This window comes from Peromyscus eremicus, chromosome 10 (assembly GCF_949786415.1).
Source record: "Peromyscus eremicus chromosome 10, PerEre_H2_v1, whole genome shotgun sequence".
Taxonomy (NCBI): Eukaryota; Metazoa; Chordata; class Mammalia; order Rodentia; family Cricetidae; genus Peromyscus; species Peromyscus eremicus.
In genome coordinates, this window is record NC_081426.1 from 64,133,792 (window position 1) to 64,149,066 (window position 15,275).

At 38.7% G+C, this 15,275-nt stretch overlaps 1 protein-coding gene across 3 annotated transcripts in view; it reads right to left on the reverse strand.

The window, feature by feature from the left end:
* Corin (corin, serine peptidase) overlaps window positions 1–15,275 on the reverse strand; it is a 202,088-nt gene that overhangs the window by 16,042 nt on the left and 170,771 nt on the right. For all 3 annotated transcript variants that reach the window (XM_059275966.1, XM_059275965.1, XM_059275964.1), the window contains one exon: window positions 2,301–2,414. In XM_059275966.1, coding sequence (XP_059131949.1) covers window positions 2,301–2,414 — 114 coding nt within the window. The remainder of the gene's footprint in view (window positions 1–2,300; window positions 2,415–15,275) is intronic.

Here is a 15,275-nt window from a genome sequence, read left to right on the forward strand (position 1 = left end):
ACAGGTAGAGTCTGAAACTTCAATGGGAGAATGTACACTACTTGTTTTAGTTTCTTTGCTACTATAATAAGGTATCACATTTATGGAAAGAGAAATTCTTATCAAGAAGCTTCTTGCATCATCTCATTTGATAGAATCTATAGTGAGGGATGAACATATCATAAATGCCCCCCGCCCCCCAAAAAACCCAAGATATAGACTGAGAGGAATAAAATATTACTTTACATTTTTAAATAGAAGATAAAGGAATAGGACACTTAGACTAGAAAAACATCTTGCCCAGACTGTCAAGGTTAAACTGTGGATCTAGGAAGATGTAACAGGAAAAAGTGAGCTTGAATTTATTCTATATAATCCCATGTGGCATAACATGCTTATGTATGTATTTGTGTGTGTGTGTGTGTGTGTGTGTGTGTGTGTGTGTGTGTGCACGCATGCATGCTTACATATGTAGAGGCTAGTGGCCATTTTTGGTTGGTATCTTCCTCAGGCATTCACTACATTTTTTAGACATGATCTCTCACTGGACTTAGAGCTCACTGATTTAGCTAGAACATCTCCCTAGCGAGGCCCAGGGATTCTCCTGTTTCTATCTCCCTGGTACTGAGATTATGTGCGCTCCCAGATCTTCTTAGCGTTCATGCCAGGGGTTCAAATTCAGGTCTCCACGTTTAGACAGCAGGTACTTTATCACCTGAGTTGTGTCTCTAAGCCTCGGACCCTTGATATCTGAAACAATGTTGCCTACTGCCTTCAAATCTCTGAATGCACTCAATTGGTATATGTTCCTAGGGATCAAATCTCTCTCTCCTTTCATTTATATCTATACACTCTCTGAGACTAGCCCTGGACTTAGTGTAAAAAGACATTCAAAAATTATTTGAGAATTATTTTATTTTTTTAAATTATGGCTTTTGGGTAGAGACTCATAAAGACTTCCCCACCCCACTCCTTGTAGCAAACTTGTTACATAATATCTCATTTAGTTAGGGAGCCAGGTCTACAAACTCCCAAAGTGGGCTGGTTATTTATCTATCTATCTATCTATCTATCTATCTATCTATTTATTTATTTAACCCAAAGGGCTTTTCCCACACCCAGCGCTTAGAGGAACATCATTGTGTTGAAAGGTTTAGGACATTGGCTTGGAGAAAGTACTTTATTTGACAAAGTATTAAGAAATTATGATTTTCTGAGGGGTGAAAAGCCACCTTTAGTTTTTTTCTTTGGAGTTCTTAAGATGTGCTCTATCTAGCACTTACATTTTGTAGCAGATAAATGAAGTAGAGCTTACCATCACTGACTCTATGTAGGCTGTGGCCTTTGACATAGTTGTTTAAATTTAACCCTTAGTTTCCTCAGCTGTTAAAATAATTAATTCAGGAGTTTATTGGGAGGAATTAACAGATCAATCTAAATAAGACAACCTGTAATGTAAGAAGTGTTTAATAAGAATTCATTCCTTGGGCTGGGAATATAGCTCAGCGGCAAAGTACTTGCCTAGCATGCATGAAGCCTTAGCGTTGAACCCCAGGGCCACAAAAATGTTCTTATTAAAAATCAAGATAAATCTGTTAAAAAGGAGGAGGCTGGAGGGGTGGCTAGGCAGTTAAGAACATGCAGTGCTCTTGCTGAGGACCTGAGTTCTGTACTTAGAACTCACATCAGGAAGCCTGTCACTCAGAGTTCTGGGAACCTGGCACCCTCTGGCCTCATGGGGGAGCACCTACATTTATGTGCATATACTCACACACATACATAATATGAAATTTATAACCCAGATGCATAAATGAAAACAAATCTTGAAGAATCCATTCCTTCCACTGACTTTCCTGCTACAGCCTCAATAGCCAAAGGAGACAAACTTGGTTAACATGTCATCATTTAAGAGGGGAAGGTAGTCAGGGCTACATAACCTTAGTTTTACTTGGTGTTTATTATTTCATCAAACTCTAACTTTTTAGTAGTATTACTTAATCCTTCCTGTTAACTAGTCCAACATAGTACCTGCAGTTGTGAGAGATCATTTCAAAACAAGACATTTAAAGACTTAAGATTTGATCTCAAGCTTTTCCCCTAACGTAATAGTTTCTGTAGTTCCAACTGAATGTGAAATTTGTCAAAATTCACCCTATCAGTGAAGAGGAAATTGATGTTGAAATGTAAAGATTAAGAGACATTCTGTGAGTTATTTACTGGTGTGGCAAATTTGAGTGCTTTCGTGTTAAAAATAGAGGAAACGCCCTTGATCAGTCCTTGCTCCATAATGTGCACATACATGGCGGCTGTGAGGTTCCTACCCGTGCTCCAGCAGCTCCTGCAAGGTGGTCGCATTGAGATCCTCCCAGCTCGAGTGTAACCTCAGCCAGTGCTGGCCTTCTGGTCCTTGTATCGGTTCAGTCATGGATGGTTCTCTGATACAAAGCAAATGCTGGGTAAATATTCTAAGGATAGTGGTCTTTGTACAGGCATTATCGTTATTCATGTCTCATTTGTTTTAAAAATATATCACATTGTAAATCAATATTTCCAGAAAAGAAATTCATTCAGGAGAATTTGGAATGGAGCATGATTAGCAAATGGGGAAGGAGTTAGTAAAAGTACACACATGTGATAACAAACAAAATTACTGTTGACATTTGAACATCATGAGGTGTTAGAATTGTAACATCTACAAGTTAAAACTTCCAAAACCTAAAAGCAGAAGTCAAAAGTAAATAATGAATTTTTTTTTTCTGTCTCTTTCCTTCTTCATTATAATCCCAAGATACAATAAGGCCCCAAAATACAGAGACTCAAAGGCCAATTACTAGGTGAATACTATAAAATTGTAAGTAGGTCAGGCAGTGGTGGTACACATCTTTAATCTTGGCACTTGCAGGGCAGAGACAGGCAGATACTCTGAGTTCAAGGTCAGAATGGTCTACACAGTGAGTTCCAGGACAACCAAGGCTACAGAGAAAAAGCCTGTTTCCAAAAACCAAAAATAATTGTAAGTGGATTTTCCTCAATATATCACAGAAACTTGATGCACTGAAAATTAAGAAGGACTTGGGAAATATATTAGTGTAATTTTGTCATGTTTCTTATATTCTCACTCAGTTTTCACTGACACTTTCCCGTGGTTGTCTTTTTTAGTTACACTGATTAAGATGATTCCACTGTTTTCTAATATTTAAAAGATTAGGCATCAAAGAATTTAGGTTTTTATACAAAATGTTGATTTAATTGATTTTTCCCTTGGGTGATTCATATCAAAAGGACCAGGCCCGTTAGTTACTTTGGGAAGAGACCCCACAAAGTACCACACGCCGTGTGCCTTATCATTCCCTTACCACAAGCTTCCAACAAAAAAAGCAATTAGCTCAGTTCCATCAAGTGGAAAGCTTGAGAAAACCCTCAGTAGGGAGAAGAGAGCTTTGTTATAAAAATTTGTTTTCATGCATTCTGATATACTGAGATGTTCCTCATGCACAAAACTAACTCTTCCAATCCTGGTGATGGTGCCTATGGCTTGTTACTAGACAGAGTCAGTGAATCCACAGAGCTCACTACTAAACATAGTGAATCCATGAGATTCATGACTAAACAGTCGGTGAATCACCAGTGAGGATCTAGCAGAGAGAGTTTGAACATCAACATGGTTTCAAGTTTTCTTTCCAAATATATTAAAATAGCTTTTTAGAGAAAGATGTTATGTTGAAAGTGCGCAATGTGATGCATTTATAGACATCTGCATCATGAAATGGTTTTGACACTGTTTTGTTGTGAGAATGAATAATTCTAATGAATTTCCAGTAAACAGAACATAACATGGTAAAGTCATCATACTGTTCATTACATCTGATCATTCATTCATCCATTCAAGTGATAATTATTTCATCTTGTCCTCCATTGTCTGGTCCCCAGTGACTGTCATTCTGCTAGTCTACTGTCCAGTGTCGGAGGTGACTCTTTTAGATTTGCAGGTAAATGGATGGAACTAGAAAATGCTATATTGAGTGAAGTAGACCAGATCCAGAAAAACAAACATTATGTGCTCTCTCATCTGCAGTTCCTAGCTCCAAACCTTCAGACGTGAATATATAACCTGGGTGACTGCAGAAACCAGGAAAGTAAAAAGGGGACCACGGGGGATCACTAAGCAGGGAAATAAAAAGATGTAAGTGATTTTGAAGAGGTAAATGGGTAATGGGGTGTTAATTGTGATAGGGAAAGAGAGGTCAATACAGAAGGAAGGGAGAGGGGGGGCTAGAGTAACACTAAGGAGATCTGAAAAAGCCATAAAGAATCATATTAATATTTGTTTACCCAAATTACATACAACAGATATAAATCTATATATACATACGTATACACATGCATGCACACACACACACACACACACACACACACACACACACAGAGTAAATAATTCAAATAAAATTATCCCACTTGTGCTGACAATACTCTCCCGCAAGAGCCCTAAATTATCTAATAAAAACCTCAATACCAAGCATGAGGAACTCCCTTTCAAATTGTTGGTCAGGGCTGTCCAAGAGACTCCCCAAACAATATAGGCTAGTGCTGTTGCCCTTGGTCACCTCCCAGTGGTTGAAAGTAAGTCCCTACTGCTGAAGACACCATGAACCTCAGACACAGGACATGGAGGATCTGAGTGGTTCTGACCTGAATGCCCCCTCTTTGAGGACCAGCTATGCAAGTTCTAAGGGAGGGAAGCAACTAAGTCCTACCCAGCTGCAACACCTATAAACCAAAGTGATAACCAGAGTGATGACCAGAGTGGCACCTTAACTCTAAAGGGACAATAGTGTCACTCATGTCTTGGTGGAAGCCAACAGCTCTCTGGTTGGACTTAAGACCCACTCAACAGGAGGGAAATCATGCCTGGTACCGGAAACCTGGCCAATCACCTGGGGCTAGTGAAGCCATGGGTCTTAGAGGAGAATGGATGACTACCACTTTACTAAACTAACATAATCCCTAACTGCATCCTAAATATCCATCCTTATGCCCACAGACAAATGCAGCTCTCATTCCTCGTCAAAAAAGCTTCTTTTTGCAGCAGACGGAGGTCATTACAGAAATCCACAACTGATCAAAATACAGAGAATGAGTCATTCGTGGGTGCCCAGCCACAAGTGACAAATCTACACCACAATTCCTGCATCTAAGGCATAGGGAAGAGCACAGACGCAGGGACAAGGAGAACATAAGAGCCAGAGGACCAGGAAAGCTGCTGTGAGATCGTGTCTCCTAAAAACGACAGAGAGGCTTCACCTACGATCCCTCAGCAACATGGCTGCCTAAACTAGACCTGAAGAAGCACACCACCAACAGAAAGCTATGGCAGAAGAGGGAGATCTCCTGGGGCCCACCTCCAGACAATGAATTACAGGAACAAGGAATGCTGAAAATAAGAGAAATAGTCTTCCCTGGTGATGAGTCCAATAAGCAGTGATCTGATACCAGGAGGTCATCCTTCAAATTATATGCACACAAGTGACACTGAAGGAACCTAGCAGGATACACACACACACACACACACACACACACACACACACACACACACACACAACACAGAGGCCTATATGTATAGAAACTGAATAAAAACACCATGATTTTGGAAGGAGCAAAGCCTTCTGTACACTTCTGACATTGTTCCTTAAACCACAAGTATTTATACAGGATTTTCACTGGTAAATACGGTATCATTAGTAATCTAGAGATGATTTAAATATGTAGAAGGACACATCTAAGTGGTGTGCAAATAATATATCATTTTTATAAAGGTATTAACTATCTACAGAACTGACGTTGTAGAAAGGTCCTCCTGTAGAAAGCAAGGCAACTGTGCTCCACACGGAAGCAAAAGATGTCCACAAATGTGTGATTTCCCCCTTGTTGAAATGAGATGTCAAAACTTATTCAGAGTTCTGGAATGTCCTGACAGACGACATTTTGTTTTGTTTTGTTTTGGTGTAGGCATCAATCTCAGGCCACATGAACACTGGTTAAGCATTTGACGGATGAGCTGTGTCCCCCAGGCACATCCTGATACTTTGAAAGGAACTGTCATCAGATCATTAGACAATTCAGACCATTCTGGTTCCATCTTCATCTGTGGGCCTGATGTGTAATAACAGGTACTCCATGATCCTGTTAAAACTGGCCTTGCTTACTTTAAGAATGCAAGTGAGCACAAGTCTCCAGAAGACAGAGGCCCTGTACCTAGACATCAAGAGAACAGCAGGAGCTTACACATGTCCACAACACAATCAACCCTGTTGTAGTGTGTCTCATGCTGAGGAAGAAGAACCCCAATATTGACTCTCAGTGCTTGAGAGCTGGTATTGAAATTCAAAGGCCTGTGTAGGTGACAGGCTCAGTTTTTCATCCCTAGTATCCTGTTCAGAATGTGGAACATTTCCATGAGACTACTTGGAATCCAGCTTCCAAAATCTTCTCTTGGAAGTCATATCATTATCCTTATTTAGGTCCCACTTTGTAGATAAAACTTAAGGTAGAACACAACTCTGGACCTATTACAAGGTAAATAAGTGGAGGCTGGTTACGTTACTTATCAAACTGAAGAATGAGCTAGAGATTTTTGACAGAGTGGCATTAGTGGGTTTCAGACAAACATGAATGAATATTATTATTGAATCATTTGTCTGTTTAGACAGCTCAGATTACATTTGCCATAGCACAACTCTCTTTAAAACAATTGTTTGGAGTGGGGCATAAAGTCTGAATCTATCTTCCTAGTAAATTCATAATTTAAAAAATATGCTTTTATTGACATTACAATTGAAAATGTATAATCTATTTGTCTATTTCATAGGTGGAATATAATAATTATATTGGGTGCAATCTATAGGTATAAATGACAAAACCAGCTTTAAGGAAAAAGAGGAAGTTATTACCTTATAGTAGTAAAGTATACCTTATTTTTTATTTAATTTATTAATTATTCATTTAATTAATATGCATTCAGTTTCACAATATTAAAAACACTGAGTATTTAATCAATTTCAGTATGGAAAGTTGTGAAACTATTAACTGAAGTCAATGCTTATTAATCATAGCTATCAATTAAATAATATTTAACATTAGTATTAGAATATTAGTAACAGTATTTAAAACCCTCAATTTAAGTGGTAAACAGCAATCAACCATAGACATTATAAATTAAAATATTACTCGATAATAAAACTCAGTCTTACAAAACTCAGTCAGTTGTGTCAAGTGATAAGTATATTTTTGTGTGAATACATTCTTTGTCTTTCTGAATATTTTGATGGAAACTCCCATCTCTTTTTTGATAATTTAGAGAAGACATTTTGGGGCATCCCTTTGCCTTTCTGACACATGAAACTCAAGCATTTTATTGACAGCACCTTGGTTTTAAAGAAAATGCTGATCGCTCTTATCTGATCACTTTTCTGCTTATTTTTAATCATTGTGTAAGGCTAGAAGTTACCAGTTTCTATTTCAGTGTGCCATTTTCTTTCTTCAGGAAGCTGTAAGCAAGAGTAGAACTTAACTGTCTACTAGTGCCTTGTCTCATCAGATGCCCCTTTCTTCCTTCCTTTGTGGCTTTTGGAATCACAGACAATGCTTTTAAACACATAGACAACTTGATTCAAGTAAGAAATGTAAACAAGCCAGGCAGCAGTGGAGCACGCCTTTAATTCCAGCACTCGGGAGGCAGAGGCAGGAGGATCTCTATGAGTTTGAGGCCAGCCTGGTCTACAGAGTGAGATCCAGGACAGTCACCAAAACTACATAGAGAAACCCTGTCTCGAAAAACCAAAAAAGAAAAAAAGAAAAAAAAAAAAGGAAATGTAAACAACATGGGACTCTCTAGATAAAGAATCCAAAATTCAGAAAATTTTAGATTGTGGATTGATACAGCACTACATCAAAAAACAATAGTTGATTACGTGCAGATACCAGCACTGCAATACCCGAGTGTCAACAATACCCGAGTGTCAGTGAGTAGAGGGGAGAGCAGCCTCTAAAGGGATGTGCTCATCTTCCAAAACCTGGTGCTGTGGAAATGAGCACCCTTGAGGCTCTAGCTCTCTCATCTCCATTTCCCTTCACATCAGGGGAGGGAGGAAGACGAAGTAGTGGTTTTCTCGTCCTCAGCTGACTTTTCTACAAGTAGCTATAAACCAAACACTCAGTCAACATCGTGACCAAAGAGGAAGCAAGTTTCCAAGTCCGACTGAAAGAAATCTTGCTGAAGAATTTTAAGTATCTCCATGCCACCCACAAGAGCCTGGGAGTGAGGTACTGTCATCTGGTTTTGATTAATGTCCCTTCACCTCAGCCAAGAAGAGAAGGTCCTGTTCAAAGATGTTCGCACTCATTTGTCTCCCAGGGATCAACGGACAGTGAAACACGAACATGAGACGCAAGGGAAGTGTGTGCCAGAGGAGAAAGGGAACGCAGATAAATGGTTTGCCTGCCATTTATCCAGCAGGGCCATTAACTGGAATATTTTATTTCAAAGGATTACAGTGCCCTGCGATTAGGAATCTGCACAGCCCTTTGTGTGTTGGCCTTTGGGTAATGTACAAAGTTTAAGGGAGGGTGCTAAAATTAAACTTGACTTATGTCTATTAAATAGGCTAGCCACTTGTCCTCGAACAGGTACGGCAGGCTACCAGACGATTGGAAACTCAAAAACAAATGTTACTTTAAGAGAGTTTAAGTGACTGACACAGTCCAGTGGACATTAAGATGGATAAACATGAGTTCACAAGGAAAAACGGAAATTGAAATAAGAAATTAGTGGCTATCATTTCCGTGAGAAAAACAGACTAAAGCTAGTTTACAAAAGTCGTTCTGGGCCCTGAGTAAGGGCTTCAAAAAAGGCGAAGTCAAATGTGGGAGAGTGGAGGTCGCTTTGGTCAGAAAGCGTCTCTAAGTCATCCAGGGAGGAGCTGAGACATGAACGATGACAGGGTGAGGAGTTGAGGTGAAAGTCTAGTGATCAGAATTCCAGCAGAAAGACCTAGATTCTTTATTTGGTTTACATTTCTAACTTGAATCAAGTTGTCTATGCATTTAAAAGCATTTTCTACCATTCCAAAAGCCGCAAAGGAAGAAAGAAAGCAGCATCTGATAAGACAGGGCGCTCCTATTAGACAGTTAAGTTCTGCTCTTGAGTACAGCTTCCGGGAGGAAGCTGCCCTAGTTGGAAGGAATTCAGAGTGTTAGAACATCAGCAATCAGATCAGAGTTGTCTAATATTTAGTGAAGAAGCAGGGGATGCTTGAAGATTGGTAGAGTATAACAGGGGTTGATATTTTATAAAATGCTAGAATAAAAAAACTGAACTTTCTATCCAGATTGTAACAAAGTAAGAAAAGATAAATAGTTTGGGAATGAAGGTATATCACTACTCACTTGGAGGTAATTTTGAAAGACAACATGAAGAAGACCTAAGATCAGAAGTTAAGCCAACAGTGGGAGTTGTCAGGTGCCATTTCAAAAGGATGCTGCTATGTAACAACTCCCAGTAGAAACAACTCAGTCCTCTTGGGCCAAGTGTTGAAAGTCACTCAAGTTGTACCATGTTCTTATTTTCCCAGTTCTCCTTCACATTCATGCTCTAACCATTGGAATGGCCTGGGACTCTGATATCCTAGGAGATTTGTGTGGACCAAGATAAATTCCTGCTCCTGAATTTCATGATTCACAATAGGTCCTGTTATTACTTGGGTCAAGACAAGAAGGGTAAAGACTAGATCTGGACAGTATTTGACTCTGGAGAACTCACGGAAGCTGGTTTTGATTTGATAAGCACTGGTGGGGATCTAATTTTAATAATGACTTGTTTACAACCAAATGCAACATGAGAGAAAGTAAATCTGATTAACTTGAGATCCCGTCTTGTTCATTACGGTTAATAATGGAGATTTTTCTCTACCTCACTAGGAAATTTTCATTTAATTTCATAAATCATTCACAGACTCAACTGACACACTTTGAAATTCAGTTTGCTAGTAGATATCCAAATTCCTGGCAGAGCTTACCATTAGTGGCTATAATCATATGTTCTCATAACACCAGGAATACTTTGCTTTGGTTTTTCAGAGATGATACCAAGTAGTCTCATGGAAGAACTTAAAAAAAAATTCTCTTCCTATGGGTACCATAGGTAACAGGAAAATTATTCTCTGTTAGCCAAAATACAACATTCTAGGAAGCATTACAAGCACACACATTGAACTCTAGATTTCCTTTTCAATTAGATATTTAACCACCAACATTCTAGGGTTGTACAAAAAATTAACTCCCCATGCATACAACACAAGACTACCAGAAAGGCTCCAAAGCTGCCATGTGAAGGTCATAGCACTCCATGGACTTGCTTCATGTGGCTTCTGTGTAGACATGCAAATATCTACTTGGTACTGTGGCATTTTTAAGAAGTAAAAAAGCCCTTGGATTATGTTATGTAGGGTGGATTTTCCCCAGTCTATAAACACACACAAAAAAAAGGTAATGAGGAATGAATCTGATCAAAATACACATGCATGACTTTTTCAGATAATTAATTATAAAAAGAAATCTAGGCTGGAGAGATGGCTCAGTGATTAAGAACACTTGTTGCTTTTGCAGAGGACCCTAATTCAATTTCCAACACTCTCATGGTAGCTCATAACTGTCTATTAACTCCACTTCTAGGGGACCCAATGCCTTCTTCTGACTCCAATGGGCACCAAGCATACACATGGTACACAGACATATATGTAAGCAAACATTAACACACACACAAAATGAAAAGAATGGATCCTTAGGGATAAAGAATCCTATCTGTTCTGGGAATCTAAGGCAGTATGAAAGACTACATTTTTTTTAACGTGTTGGACATCATTAGCAATTATGGAAACGCAAATCAACTTCACAGTGAAAATACTTTCACATTCCCACTAGGCTGACTATCAAAAAATTACTTAGCAATCAGAGTTGAAAAGGATATGAAGGAATTATAACTCATACCTTGGTGGTGGGAGGATGAAATGATATAGCCCCTTTGGAAGAGTTTGGCAGCTCTTTAAATGTAAGTTATCATTTGCTATAGTGATTCTAGTTCTAAGTATTTACTACCCAAGAAACTTGAAAATATATGCTCATGTAAAAGCTTACAGGAGACTATTTATTGCACCATCATAAATCAACAAAATGGATGAACCTGGAAACCACTATGTTAAGCAGAAAAAGTGAAAAAACAAAAGCAGATATTATATGATTCTTCTATGGGAAATGTGGTCTGTAGAAAAATCCACAGATGCAGAAAATGGATTAGTAGTCATCAGGGGCTGGAGGAGGAATAAATGAAAATGGGCCTCGAATAGCCATGTGTTTTTGGGGTGGGGTAGAGTGGGCTGGGGCTAATAAAAGCATTTCGGAATCAGACAGTATAGATGACATAACTTTGTGAATACAGGGAAAGCATTGCAACAGTACAGACGGAAAGGGTAAATTTTATGATAAGCTAATTATGTATCAATCTTTGAAACCTTGTGGCTACCATGAGCTACTTATCCAGGGTTAACATGTACGAGAGCAGCATCCTGGGCTGAATCTTCAACTGCAGTGAACACAGAGCTTTCAAGTTTCATGTGAGTGAGGCAGCCATCCTGAAGTAAACAGTTTTTTCCCAGGGAGTAAACCTCAGGAGGCAATGACAGCATTTATCCTATCAGGAAATACTAGAGAATGCTGGGTAATATAATAAGTGGTATCTTTGACTGCGGTTTTGCCCAAAATATAGGAACATTCTCCAAAAGGATGATTCTTTTTCTTTTGATTGACTTTAAAAAATTAAGACAAAAAGTTCAAATTACAGATAACGCCATAAAGTAATTCTGCCAGTCAAACAGATCCGTTTTCCAAATGAGCTCACATTCTGTAGAGACAGAGCTTATGGAGCCAGGAGACATGGAAGGTCCTATTCCCCTAAACTTATCCTCAAATGCCAGATATCTCAAACCTGCATTTGCAAAGGATTACAGGGCAGAATAAGTTCTGATCTGTGTTGTTCTTTAAGTACATGTGCATATGTTTTTGATACTGTAAAGTAGAAATCATATGCTGTCAAAAGAACTCAGGAGCTTGATTTATACCTTTCTCTAACCAGCAAAGCACTGTGCTTCCAGCCTGGGGTGAACTCTGGAAGAAGCTACAGATGAGAGTAAGTCTTCAGGTTCAACAAAAACACTAAATCTTTTCACTCGACAAACAATTACGGGTCTGCCATTTTTGCTCTAAGAAATGGATAGCAGAATCTGAGTCTGAAAAAAGCCCATGTAAATCTTTTTAATCAACTGCCTCTACCAGAAGTACTGCTGCACAATCTCTGAAAACACATACTTTGGCTTAGAAGTGAGTTTTATGAACAAGTTCTAAAATGTACCCGCTGAAGTCAATGAACACCCTTCTTAGAGGAAGGGTGAATTAGTTCTGGATACTAAATTACAGTGCTGTTTTCAATCCTTGCAAAGATTGGAGATGACTATTTCTTCTTATATACTTTAAATAGGAATGCCATGAGCCCTGCTCTAAGTCAGTATCATTGTCAAATATGAAAACAAAGCTGACCTGTATGTCCTTTGTTGTTCTCCCAAATGTCTTTCCTACTACACCATCAAGCCCAATGATGATGCTCTACACAATGTCTGTTTAGATCAGTGCTCATAAGCAATGCTCCACAAGATGAAAATAGAATATGGAAGGTGAGTAGAACTAATTATGAGTTGCTTTCTAAGGTTCAACTTTTTGATACAGAGTAGGCCTGAAACCTAGAGGCTGGGCAGTGCAGGGGCCACTCCATTCTGAAAATGAAGAGGGACAGACAATCTCCTTCCCCTTCCACCTGGAGTGCAGACCAATCATGGTCAGAAAGACTTTGCAATCAATGACTTTGTCTCAAAGATGAAGGTTATTATAGCATGTTTGAGGCATCAGGAGCAGAAGTATGAATTTGTACAACACAGCTGGTCTCCAGAGACCTAGGAAGCAGAGGCTTTCCAATCAGCTCGTCCTCACACCAGGAATGTGACCTCACTTGCCCACTAACTTCATTCTCTCCCTCTCTGTATTCCACCTCTCTGTATTTCTGTCAGCCTATGAGGCCCTAAAATAAATTTACAAGTATACCTAAAGCCGGTCTTAAATGACCTGATGCTATTTAACCATTTACCCATGAATTCAGTCAAGAATCATGGCTTTTCAATCATATTACTACCTTAGATTCTCCCTGCCTCTCAGTGAAATACAGTTATAAAAAATGAAAGCATCCATACGTCTACTGGGGCTTTATCTAAAATATTAACATTTTACTTTCAGAGTTGAAGAAATAGCTGGGCTGTGGTGATGCATGCCTTTAATCCCAGCATTCAAGAGGCAGAGTCTGGTGGATCTCTGAGTTCAAGGCTAGCCTGGCCTATAGCGTGAGTTCCAGGACAGCCAAGGCTGTCCACAGAGAAACTCTGTCTCGAAAGCAAAAATAAAAACAAAACAAAACAGAATCAATAAAATAGGGAAAATGGAAAAAGTCAACCTTTGTTTTCAGAGTACCTCTATGGATCTAACTGCCCTTGAAGCTCACACCAGGATGACTTCAAACTGGAGGCAATCCTCTTGTCTCTACCTCTTGAGTGTTGGGATTCAAGGTATTTAATATCATATCTGGTTAAAGAAATTATTTAAAACACTTATGTGCACTAAAAAAAAAAAGCAGAAACAACCCAAATGTTTGAAGGGATAATTGAATGTGGCGTAACACTGAAAGTGTGGCCGAGCAGTGTAAATGTGGTATAACAACTCAATGAAATATTATTTAGCTATGAACAATAACGAAGAGTTGGTACATACTGTAGCAACTATGCTACATGCTATATGTTTCCTTATTAAAACATCTAGAATAATCATGAAAATCATAGAGATGGAAAGTATATGAATGATTTATGGGATCTGGAGGGCAACTGAGGGTGACTACTTGGGCACATAGTTTTCTTGGGTGGTGACAGGAATGTGCTAGATGGAGGTAATAGAGACTGTTGTGCAACAAACACTGAGTATGCCAAACTCAGCTGAAATAGTCAAGTTTGCTATCCGCATTTTAGCTCAATAAAAATCTGATATGCAAGAAATACAAAAAAAAAAAAAAGATAAAGGGAGACATTTCAAACAAGGTCTCTTCTGTTTGCAGTTCAATGGTTATGTGAAAGGGGCCCATCAAAGCTGTTGCTCTGGTTGTAAGTCTTCGCAGGTCTGACTTATCCTCGGAACTCTCCGTAGAGTTAGTCTCATTATGTAATTGAATTTTCATATTAAGAAATACCCTTAGGTCTTGGTTAGAGACCCAAGATAAGCACTTTCAACGAGGTTTTCATTTATCTAATCAAAATCATATCCCATTTCATTTGGACACAATAATGGATCATGATAGCTATAATTTTTCTAATGCTGGAAAAGATTAAAATTCTTTTATTGTAAATAGTACCAGTTACTCAAATTTCCAAAGATGTGGGTCTTTACAATAGAAGAAAAGGGCTCAAGAGGTTAGGAGTGATACGATCTTCAAACTAGGGTAGCAAAAGCATATGGCTAGTTGCTGAGTTGAATGACTCATTATTGTAAAGAATTATCAATTGCTCAGTGGATCCTGGGACATGCCAACAACTCTGGCTTTTAAGTTTAGAATTGCAAGATTCCCTTATCTATTTCTCTCAGTCCTATATTTACATTGAAATCTCACATATATCATTACCATAATAAATCAAAATGCCATATAAGTAACAGATATATATAAAACAGATACATATGCATAGACCCCCCTATATATGTTCTGTGGTGATGCAGATGATGGCTTTCTTTTGCTGAAGGAACTGTAACAGAACACCTAACAAAAGAGTGTGCCTCCACATTTCAAAGCATCCATTTCAGACTGGGTATGTAAAAACCAGTGTGGGTCTTTTCATTCCACTAAATAGCAAAACAGGTGAATTACTCCTTGATGTATATTTCCTGTGTTACTTAGGATAAATAGAAATACCAGCAGCTTCGACTTCTATTTCTCAACTTGTCTTTAAAACAATAAGAAAGTGTGTGTTGCTTAAAAAGGAATTTCCAATAACCTCGGGGGGGGGAGGGGAATAAAGAGTTTTCCATCCAGGTTCCACAGAGGAGACCATCTGAACGCTGTTATAAATAGTGAACGTATTCATTTCAGAAGTACTTGAAATACAATT